General features: G+C 43.2%; 1 protein-coding gene across 2 annotated transcripts in view; it reads left to right on the forward strand.

Annotated features, from left to right (window-relative positions):
- The first annotated feature begins 4,933 nt into the window (after positions 1-4,933).
- Positions 4,934-12,303, forward strand: part of mlf1 (myeloid leukemia factor 1) — a 39,041-nt gene continuing 31,671 nt past the window's right edge. For both annotated transcript variants that reach the window (XM_048541521.2, XM_048541522.2), the window contains exon 1: positions 4,934-5,101. In XM_048541521.2, the coding sequence (XP_048397478.2) occupies positions 5,067-5,101 (35 nt within the window). In that variant the 5' untranslated portion in view covers positions 4,934-5,066. The remainder of the gene's footprint in view (positions 5,102-12,303) is intronic.

Here is a 12,303-nt window from a genome sequence, read left to right on the forward strand (position 1 = left end):
GATACAACGCATCATCCTCCGACACTTCCGCCATCTACAATCCGACCCCACCACCCAAGACATTTTTCCATCCCCACCCCTGTCTGCTTTCCGGAGAGACCACTCTCTGCGTGACTCCCTTGTTCGCTCCACACTGCCCTCCAACCCCACCACACCCGGCACCTTCCCCTGCAACCGCAGGAAATGCTACACTTGCCCCCACATCTCCTCCCTCACCCCTATCCCGGGCCCCAAGATGACATTCCACATTAAGCAGAGGTTCACCTGCACATCTGCCAATGTGGTATACTGCATCCACTGTACCCGGTGTGGCTTCCTCTACATTGGGGAAACCAAGCGGAGGCTTGGAGACTGCTTTGCAGAACACCTCCGCTCAGTTCGCAACAAACAACTGCACCTCCCAGTCGCAAACCATTTCCACTCCCCCTCCCATTCTTTAGTTGACATGTCCATCATGGGCCTCCTGCAGTGCCACAATGATGCCACCCGAACGTTGCAGGAACAGCAACTCATATTCCGCCTGGGAACCCTGCAGCCTAATGGTATCAATGTGGACTTCACCAGTTTCAAAATCTCCCCTTCCCCAACTGCATCCCTAAACCAGCCCAGTTCGTCCCCTCCCCCCACTGCACCACACAACCAGCCCAGCTCTTCCCCTCCACCCACTGCATCCCAAAACCAGTCCAACCTGTCTCTGCCTCCCTAACCTGTTTTTCCTCTCACCCATCCCTTCCTCCCACCCCAAGCCGCACCCCCATCTACCTACTAACCTCATCCCACCTCCTTGACCTGTCCGTCTTCCCTGGACTGACCTATCCCCTCCCTACCTCCCCACCTATACTCTCCTCTCCACCTATCTTCTTTTCTCTCCATCTTCGGTCCACATCCCCTTCTCTCCCTATTTATTCCAGAACGCTCACCCCATCCCCCTCTCTGATGAAGGGTCTAGGCCCGAAACGTCAGCAATGGATTCATGATCATCTTTTAATTCCAGATATTTATTGAATTCAGATTCCACCATCTGCCATGATTGGATTCGAACCCGGGTTCCCAGAATGTTATCTTGATCTCTGGATTAACAGTCTAGTGATAATACCACTAGGCCATCACCTCCTTTTGTTCATGTCAGTAAAGGGAAGATATAACGTTCATGGTCTCGTGAGACCAATTCACTACAGGTTACATGGAAATGGAGAATTTTAGCTCAAATAAATGAGGACAGAAATGATTTTGACCATTTACGGAAGCAAAGCAAATTTGGGACTTACAATAAAGACAAAAACCCAGAAATGCCCAGAGTGTGATCAATTGATGTGTTAGATGTGTTTCAAGATACTATTATACCATGAGCTCTCCTAAATGGACAACCTTCATTGGAGCAGGATATTTTAGTACAAGTAGTGTGTAATGAGGTAGGATTAATAAGAGATCTCACAGTAAAGGATCCTCTGGGGTAGTTTTCATAACTTTATAAAATTACAAATTCAATGCGGGCAATTACGGGGGTATTGAAAAAGAGCCATCGAAAGAAGGCTGGGATAAATAAGTCATATGAAAGTCAGTGGATGAGCAGTGGCAGGCATTTCAACAGGTATTTCATCATGCTCGGCAAAACATTATTCCAGTGAAGAAGGACTCAATGAGCAAGATAAACCACCACGGTTAACAAAGGCAGTCATGGAAATATCCAATCAAAAAGTACAAAACAGTGAAAACTAGTGGTAGGCAAAGGATTGGAATTTCTTTTAGGAACCAGCAGCAAATGACTGAAAAGCTAATAAACAAGGAGAAATTTGAAAGTAAGTTGGCAAGAAATATGAAACAAACAGCAAGAGCTTACATGGGTATATAAACAGGAAGAGAATAGCTGAAGTAAGTATCTATTCCTTGGAGTGCACAAGTGGGAAATTAATTGATTAATTAACTGGGAAACTGTATACAATTTAAACCAATATCTTGTAATTGGCCTTGAGGCAAAGGACATTATAAACTGCCAAAGATAACAGATAAACAAGGTGCTATTAGAGGAAAGGTCTTGTAACAGAAACAAAGTATTTGACAAATTAATGGGATTAATGCAGACAAGTTGCCAGGACCCAATAGCTTGCATCCAAAGATTTTAAAAAGGAGGTGGCGACAGAGATGTTGAGGCATTGGTTGAAATATTCCAGAATTCTTAGGAATCTGGGAGGGTTCCAATAGATTGAAAATCTGCTAATGTGATGCCTGATTCAAAAAGGGAGAGAGACAGACATCAGTAAATTATTAAGACAGTTAGTCTAGGGTCTTCTTGTTAGACTGGAAACCCTTTACACACCAGTTCGTGGAAGTCCCTGAAGAACCTAGACACTGGAAAAATACAGATGGTAGCATACACGATCTCAACCTCTTCAGATTTATCTTGATGACAACTAGATAAACTAAATCTGGCAAGCTGCGTCAGAAGCTTGGCAATTTTGGGCAAACTTATAATTGTCTTGACATAAGGTCTAGTTCTTAAAATGTTCCAGATGTTTTGCTGCACCCTTCAGATGACCACTCATTGATTTTCTGGGACTTGATGAGTTCAAATTCTGCTCCAGAGACTTAAGCCCAAAAATCCAGGCTAATACTCTCGGGGCAATACTAAGATACCGATAACTGTCTCTCACATGGACAATAAAGATGTTATGGTAATACTTCAAAGATGATTACAGGAATTCTTTCTTTTGTCCTGCATATTTTTTATCCCACAACCAACACTACTGAAAGAAGACATTAACCAGTCATAATCATTCGCTGCACACAAATAGATTGCCTTTGTTTTTTGTGTTACAAGGAAGGTTACACATCAAAAAATTCTTAATTAGCTGTAAAGCATTTTGATACATCCCTGAGATTATGAAAAGTGTTAGACAAATGATACTGGGGTGAGTTCGCTGGACAGCTTGATTTCAACACAGAGTCATACCTACATTGGGTTCCATCCCCTCAATAGCTGAGGTTAAGGACTTTCTTTTAGACCGTCTTCCCTCACCTGAGGCAGGGTGACCATGAGTTAAACCAGCACCAGTCATCTCTGTCGCTGATGAGAGGGTAACTTTATGGTCCAGAAGGGCTATAGCAACTTTATACAAATGCAAATCATGTTTTGTTCAAATGAATACTCTGATAATCTTTTGTTCCACATTTATCTCAGCAGCTTAACAATTTTCCAAAATATATTTTGTTTATTTTTCTGTCTTAAAAGTTTTTCTGAGCTCATAGCTCTGGAACCCAAAGCTGGAAAATGGGATTTGTCTGATAAGTTGTTTTTCTGACCTAGCACTGATGAAAGAATGGGCCTTGTGGCCTTCTTCTACACCATGAATATTTTTCCTAAGTAATGTCAGTTATCTTGTAGATAAATGTACATGGTCACTCAATACTTTGTAAACTTTTTCCACCATTATTTTAGTTTTTAATTGCATTAACTGTAAGTTTTGTCCAATTTGAAAAATATTACATTTTCACATTCAAGATTAGCACTTATGTTTCTTAACAAAATTAGTACTTTTATGTTACTCTATCTTCACCTCATTCTGAAATATGATTTTGGTTGGCATTCACTGAAATGCGCTCATTTTAAAGTTTAAATCTTACACCATTTACTAATGGTAAAGCTTGGAGACATTGTGGACCTTGATCAGCAAATATCTACTTTGTATATAACAAAGTGTGGCGCTGGATGAACACAGCAGGCCAAGCAGCATCTCAGGAGCACAAAAGCTGACGTTTCGGGCCTAGACCCTTCATCAGAAAAGGGGGATGGGGAGAGGATTCTGAAATAAATAGGCAGAGAGGGGGAGGCGGATCGAAGATGTGGAGAGGAGACAGACGAGTTAAAGGGGCGGGGATGGAGCCTGTAGAGGTCCGGAGGTAGGGACGGGATAGGTCAGTCCGAGGAGGACGGACAAGTCACTCCCCTCGCATTCCTTAGACGACACATCCATTCTGGGCCTCCTGCAGTACCACAATGATGCCACCCGAAGGTTGCAGGAACAGCAACTCATAGTCCGCTTGGGAACCCTGCAGTCCAATGGTATCAATGTGGACTTTACAAGCTTCAAAATCTCCCCTCCCCCCATTGTATCCGAAAACCAGCCCAGCTCGTCCCCGCCTCCCTAACCTGTTCCTCCTCTCACCTATCCCCTCCTCCCACCTCAAGCCGCACCTCCATTTCCTACCTACTAACCTCATCCCACCTCCTTGGCCTGTCTGTTCTCCCCAGACTGACCTATCCCCTCCCTACCTATACTCACCTCTACAGGTTCCATCCCCGTCTCTTTGACCTGTCTGTCTCCTCTCCGCCTATTTTCTCCTCTATCCACCTTCGGTCCGCCTCCCCCTCTCTCCCTATTTATTTCCAGAACCCTCTCCTCATCCGCCTTTTCTGGTGAAGGGTCTAGGCCCGAAACGTCAGCTTTTGTGCTCCGAAGATGCTGCTTGGCCTGCTGTGTTCATCCAGCTTCACACTTTGTTATCTCGGATTCTCCAACATCTGCAGTTCCCGTTACCTCCACTTCATATATGTTTGTGTTGGATACCACAGGAGCGCGTCGCTATCGCTGTCAGCCAAGCGCGCATGCTTGCCAGCATCTGCAGTTCCCATCGACTATGCTTGCCACTGTATCTCGTGCAAGTGATGTCATAACCCTTCTGTTTGTGATACGGCGGCGCACCGACCTCTGATTGGAGGTTTGGACCATTATCGAGGGAGACGGGCCGATTGGACGGATTTCCACCAATCACCGTGCAGCCCGCCTTGTGCGCGTTGCCATAGCGACGTTGGCGTCGTCCTTCAAAACAAAAACGTGGGTCTGCCTGTTGAAGTTTCCCTGAGAGTCAGTCGGAAGAGGCACGGGCTTCGTTCCCTGAAGGAAGGAAGGGAGGGTGGGTGGGTAGGTAGGTTGGATAGATGATTGTAAGCGATCTGGAGGGCGCTGAGGAATCTGAACGTGCGAGGGCGCATCGCCAAGTTTAAGCGAGGCTGAGAAAGTGCCGAGTCGAGCGGCCGTGACCCCCCCCCCCACCCCGGACCCTACACCATGTTCCGTGAGATCGAGGAAGATCCGTTCTTCTCGTAAGCTTGGGTTACAATATTTGCTTAAATCGCTGGGGTGCTTCCTTTATATTTCCCCTGTATTTCTTTCCACATTTGGGAGAGATATTCCTCTTGAGCAGGGCGTGAGGCTTGTTGGAGGAGGGAGGGGCGTGCGTTTCTTAAACAGTGTAGACGGAGGCACAAAATATATATATTCCCCCATTGTTGGAAGTCGGGAGAGCAAGGATGATGCAGGTTTGATGCAGGCAAAAAAAATCAATGGGAGACAGGAGAAACAAAATCAGAAATTTTTCAGCAGTTCTGGCAGCATCTGTGGAGAGAAATCAAGAGTTAACATTTCGAGTCCAGTGACCAGAACATGAAACATTTCCGGATAGTCATTGATTGGCGTCCAAGTCCTGAAGGCAGGTTCAATGGAAGCATCCAAGTCGGAATTGAATTTTTAAATTCATTTTTGTGGGTTGCGGGTGTCGCTAGCAGGCCAGCATTAATTGCCTGCCCCCAGTTGGTGTTCAAGGATAGTACACACAGCTGCCCCTGAGTATCAGTGGTGGAGGGAGTGAATTCTTGGAGATGAAGTGCCAGTCAAGTGTGCTTTTTTGTTCTGCATGGTATCAAGCTTCTGCAATGTTATTGGAGCTGTGCCCATTCAGGCAATTGGGGTCTATTCCATCACACTCCTGACTCGTGCCTTTGTAAATGGAGAACAGGCTTCGGTGGGGGAAGTGGGGATCAGTAGGTGAGTTACTCACAGTATTCCTGGCCTCTGACCTGCTTTGGTAGTCACTGTGTTTACGTGGTGAGTCCAGTTCAGTTTCTGGTCAATAGTCACCAATCCCCCCCAGGATGTTGTTATTTGGGGAATCAGTGATGCTAACACCATTGGAATGTCAGGGGCAGTGGTTAATTTGTCTGTTATTGATGGTGGTCATAACCTGGCATTTGTGTGATGTGAATATTGTTTGCCACTTGTCAGCCCAAGCCTGGATATTGTCCAGATCTGTTGCATTTGAATTTAGACTGCTTCAGTATTTGAGGAGTTGCAAATGGTGCTGAACATCTTACGATGATGGGAAGGTGATCGAAAAAGCAGCTGAAGATGTTTGAGCCTAGGACACTACCCTGAGCAACTCTGGCAGAGATGCCCAGGAGCTGAGATGACTGACTTTCAGGAGTGGGTTTAGGGTAGTGATGACGTGCAGAAGTTGGGGCTAGGTGTGATTGGATATGGAAGATGGTTGTGGTTGCTAGGGGTCAGTCATCTCAGGATACCCCTGCGGGTGTTTCTTAGGGTGGTGTCGAAGGTCATCCATCTTCAGCTGCTTCATCAATGGCCAGCCATTTGTCATAAATCGAAATGGGATGTTCATTGATGATTGAGTGCACAAATGTTCAGTGCCATTGTCAACTTCTAAGGTACTGAAGCAGTTCATGTTCAAATGCAACAAGGTGTGGATAATATCCACACTTGGGCCAACAAGTGGCAAATAACATTCACATCACACAAAGGCCAGGCAATGACCATCACCAATAATAGGCAATTTCGATGCCGCCCCTTGACATTCAGTGGTGTTAACCATCACTGAATCATGTATTATCAACAACCTTGGATTTACCGTTGACTAGAAACTGAACTGGACTCGCCATAAAAATACAGTGGCTACAAGAGCAGGTCAGAAGCTAGGAATACAGTGGTGAATAACGACTTCCTGACTTCCAAAGCTTGTTCCAAAACTAAGAGGCAATATTTTTAAGGTAGGAGAAGAAAGTGTTTTTTTAATGCAGGAAGTGGTTCATGTGTGGAATGAACTGCCAGAGGAAGCGATGGATGCAGGTACAGTTACAGCATTTAAAAGACATTTGGATAAGTACATGCATAAGAGAAAGTTTGGAGGGATACAAGCCAAATGCAGGCAAATGGGACTAGTTAAGTTTAGGAACATGGTTGGCATGGTCTAGTTGGGCCAAAGTGTTTGTTTCCAAGACTCTAACTACAAGCCAAGAGTGTGATGGACACTCCACACTTGCCTGTATGAACGCCGCTCCAACAAGAAGGTTGACACCATCCAGGACAAATCAGCACATAATTGACATCACATCCACAAACATCCACAACGTCTACCAGAACGCTTCGTAGCAGCAATGTGTACTATCTTCAAGGTTCAATTCAGAAATTTGCTAAAATCTTAAACAGAACCTTCCAAATCCATAACCACTTCTTTCCAGGAGGAAAAGGACTAAGATACATGGGAATGCCGTAATTTGCAAGTTCCCTAGCAAGCCACTCACCATCTTGAGTTATTGCAGTTCCTTCAGTGTAACTGGGTCAAATCCTGGAATTGCCTCCTGAACAAGATTGTGGATCTACTTGCAGTACATGGACTGCAGCAGCTCATGAAGACAGCTCACCACCACCTTCTCAAGGACAATTAGGGACGAACAATGAGAATGACGGCCAACTAGCGACACCCACATCCTGTGGATGAATTTTTAAAAATAGCTTTGTCACCAAACCTCTCTGTTGTGGCCACAGCCCTTTGGTCTAGGCTGGTTGACTAACTTAATTTTACTGGGCTTCTCCGTTATGCTTTGCACAGATTGCACAGCTTTGACTGCTATGTCTCAGCCATTGCCAGGCCTATACCAATGGTGCTCCATAAGTTGCAATATTTATATCTTGGGTCCCCATTCTGAATCTTGGTTTATCATGTCTGGAGTTTAGTTTGATGCCTCTTCCCAATGGGAATATATCTCTCCTGATTTACCCTAGGATCATTCTTATTCCTTAAAGCCTTTCATTTATTCTTCTAGTTCACCCTGAACATAATACAATCTCCATGTTTATCATGATCTTGTCCCTGCACCATCTTTAATTACTTCATTCACAAACTTCCTTTTTGGTTTGAATCCTCAAATGGACCACACAGTTCTTACCTAAACCCTGACTTCATTATTTAACTTGTAATTAAGTAAATATACTCGCTTGTCCGTTGATGTAAAGCCTCAACCTTCCTGCTGAAAAAGCCAGTTGTGGTGAAAATCGTGAAAAATTACCACTGTCACACTTAAAGATTTTATTCAAGTGTAGGCAAATGAGAATATGACTCAATTACCTGGAGAAATGCTCAAAAATCCTGAATTTTCGGTACACATTTGTAATTCTCATCTACATGCTGGCCCATGTAATGCCCACCTTTAGATTTGGCCTGCCCGCCTGCTGGTTTCCATGGTAATTCAACTGTTTTGTCTGACCTATCAGTTCCCCTTATCTCCTTTCTCTATGCAGTAATTAATATACTTACACAGGGTGTTACTTTTACGTGATGAAAAATGTTGAGCATTACTATAGCACTCATTTCAAGAATATCATGCACTTCAATTTTAACCCCATTAATATTAAGCCGTTTATTCTTGCTTTAATGCAAATCATTACTCATTATTTTAATTCAAAAATTGGGTAGCGGAAAGAGGAGAAACAAAATCTAATGAATTGAAATGGGACCTTTTAATAATTGTTCATGTATATTTTTCTTTACATGTTTATTATTACCGAGCTCAAATCACATACAAGACCTGCGAAATGCATCCTGTTCAAACTTTATGACTGAGCAGTTTTCTTTTGTGCCAAATACTTTCTGATCCTAAGTTTATCCAAGAATTGAATACTTCATGTCTGTGGAAATACTTCTCACAACTTTGAACTCCTGATTGAGATGCAAGCCAACCTTGTTTATCAATCACACAGCCTATTTTATGTTCATTACTAGTTAGCTCATTAGTGGATGACTTTCATTGAAGGAAGGTGTGGAGCTGATGGCTGGAATCCAGACCCTGCAGTTTGAGCCCCGACAACCACTCCTGTCCTCCATCACTTGATGTTTCATAAAATTTTAGGGATTGAGCCTTACTTGATAAAAATTTTCCCAGTATCTTCCGTCATTATTGTTGCTTTTACTCTCTAGCTCCCCTCTTCTAGACCAGGTGGACAAGTCCAGATAGTAGATAGGATGAGTGAGGACTGAGATGGGAGGGAGCACAGTATTGAGTGGAGGGTCAAGTGGGGACAGAGGACATTTCTAAGTGAGATTGAAGGGCAGGAGTGAATGAATGTGTGGAGAGAAAGTATGAGAGTTTTGGGGGATGGGGAGGTTGTAATTATGTGAGATTGATAGTCTAAGTAAATAGTAAAAAGCTTTATCAAACATAAACTTGGAAACAGAGGACATCTTATCTAGAGGATGTTACCTAACTACACTACGACATAGATTCTTTGAAACATATTGTTATGATCACAGATCAGAACCACAAAATACTATGGATATTTTGAATTTACTGTTCCAAAATGTTTTTTTTAAAGCGTCAAATACAACAAAAACTGGCTGTGGTTGTAAATGAAGTGACTGTCTCGAGCAAGAGGCACCCACAGAATTTGACAACTACAGATTCAAGTGGAACTTCAAACAGCAGGCCTCCAAACAGGAGGAAAAGACTAGTCAAAACCAACTGGACTGTGAAAGAGGGGCTGACGATTCCCCACTCAACAATTAACGACCCCATGCAAATTAATATGCCAAAGCGCAGATTGTATTTTTCCCTTCAACCATTACATAAGGACAGGAGTTAAAAAAGCCCATTTCTGCTGTATAGAGTGGCGGACGGAGGACATCGCTGAGTGGGATTGAAGGGCAGGAGTGATTGAATGAGACGTTTTGTGTGGAGAGAAGGCATGTGTGAGTGTTAGGAGGGAGGGAAGGTTGGAATGATGTGAGATCGATAGTCTGAGTAAACAGCACTTTAATCTGTTGTCAGATTCTGTGGGTGATCCTTGCTCGAGACCGCTACTTAATTTACAACTACAGCCAGTTTTTTGTTGTATTAGACTCTTTTAAAAGAAACATTTTGGAACAATAAGTTCAAAATATCCATCGTATTTTGTGGTTCTGACCTATGATCTTGACAGCATGTTTGAAATAATCTGTCGTATTGTCGTCAGGTAACACTCTCCAGATAAAATGTCCTCTGTTATTACCATTTTTTATGTTCAGTATCTCAGAAAGATTTCAGTAAGGTGTTTTTGACAAGGTTCCTCATGTTAGACCAGTTAGCAAGGTTAGATCAGTACAGGGAGAACTAGCTTTTTGGATAAAATACTGGCTTGAAAGTAGGAGACAGACGGAGATGGTGGAGGATTGCTTTTCAGACAAGAGGCCTGTGACCAGTTCAAGGATCGGTGCTGGGTTCACTGCTTTTTGCGATTTATATAATTGATTTGGAAGGAAGTATGGTTAATAAGTTTGCAGATGATACTAAAATTGGTGGTCTAGAAGTAAGTAAAGAAGATTACCTCAGAGTACAATGGGATCTTGATCAGATGGGCCAATGGGCCAAGGAGTGGCAGACAGATTTTAATTTAGATTAACATGAGGTGCTGCATTTTGGAAAAGCAAATCAGGACAGGACTCATACAGTTAATGGTAAGGTCCTGGGGAGTGTTGCTGAACAAAGAGACCTTGGAGTGCAGGTTCATAGTTCCTTGAAAGTGGAGTTGCGGGTAGATAGGATAGTGAAGAAGGCATTTGGTATTCTTGCCTTTATTGGTCAGTGCATTGAGCCCAGGAGTTGGGATGTTACATTGCAGCTGTACAGGACATTGGTTCAGCCATTTCTGGAGTATTGCATGCAGTTCTGGTCTTCCTCCTATAGGAAGGATGTTGTGAAACTAGAAAGGGTTCAGGTAAGATTTATGAGGATGTTGCCAGGGTTGAAGGGTTTGAGCTATAGGGAGAGGCTGAATAGACTGGGGATATTTTCCCTGGAGCATCGGAGGCTAAGGGGTGATCTTGCAGATGTTTATAAAATCATGAGGGGTATGGAGAGGAAAATATACAACAAGGTCTTTTCCCTAGGGTGGGGGAGTCCAAAACTAGAGGGCAATTGGTTTAAGGTGAGAGGGGAAAATTAAAAGGCACCTGAGGGACAACTTTTTCATGCAGAGGGTGGTGCATGCATGGAATGAGCTGCAAGAAGAAGTGGCGGAGGCTGATATGATTACAACATTTAAAATACATCTGGATGGGTATATGAACAGGAAGGGTTGGAGGGAAATGGGCCAAATGATAGAAGGTGGAACTAGATTTATTTAGGGTATCTGGCATTTAAGGTTTTGGCAAAGACCTGTAGCTCGGGTCATGGGTGAGGTTGTTGACTTGCTTGCCCAGCTAGCTTGTTCTCCAACTATCGTGCAATCAACAAACATATAGAATTAGACCCCATATACAAGCCCGTACAGATCAAAACCGGAAATGACACTACTCACCATAATGGACCAAACGTAAATTATAAAGTATAAATTCCAAGCGTAGAATGACATCCCTTCATTGGAGGCTCAACTGATGGTGTCACCTAGCCTGGTGAGGAAATGTCTGAATGAAAACAAGCCAGCTCAGCGAGTAAATCAACAACTTCATCTGTTTGGCATGGATGAGTTGGACCAAAGGATCTGTTTCCGTGCTGTATATATCTATGATTCTACAACTCTGTGACTCTACTGGAGAGTATGAGTAGAATTGAACATTCTTGTTTGTCTCAGCCTAGATTGAACATTAGTGTGCGTGGAGGTCAAATTTGAAGAATTACCCAAGTCACCCCTATGTCGCACGTAAAGACAACCTCATTCCGAGTGCAACTACCAATGTAAACACCACTGTAACGTCCACTGCAACAGTCACAATGGGAAAGAACAAGGAGAGATGGGAGAATTTCAGGAAAAGGACTTTAAACCATGACAGCTCAAGTGTCAGTTAAGATTGAGATAGCTGGGACTGAGTCTCTGTAATGGATGGCATTGGAAAACAGGATGAAACTTTGTTTTGATGTTTGTGTTAAAATATATATAACTTGGCTTTTTTTTTCCCTTGTGCGTCTGGATGGGATGCTGTTAAGAGGCCTGGTGCAGACTTCATGGGCTGAATGGCCTTATCTGCTCTGCAGGGATTCTATGAAAATGATTTTGCTTCCCACCAATTACTTGGCTACAAGACAGTGCTCATTCCTTTTTTCTCTCTTTTTTCCCCATGTATTCATGAAATCTACAATGCAAATGTTATGAGTGTACCCTTACTGGTTAAGGGTAAAATGTTTTTCTCATAATGAGAGATTATGACATTGAAATAAATGTTGCAGATATTTTATGGTTAGAATTAAGAAGGAGAAAAGGACTT

This window comes from Stegostoma tigrinum, chromosome 14, assembly GCF_030684315.1.
Source record: "Stegostoma tigrinum isolate sSteTig4 chromosome 14, sSteTig4.hap1, whole genome shotgun sequence".
NCBI lineage: Eukaryota > Metazoa > Chordata > Chondrichthyes > Orectolobiformes > Stegostomatidae > Stegostoma > Stegostoma tigrinum.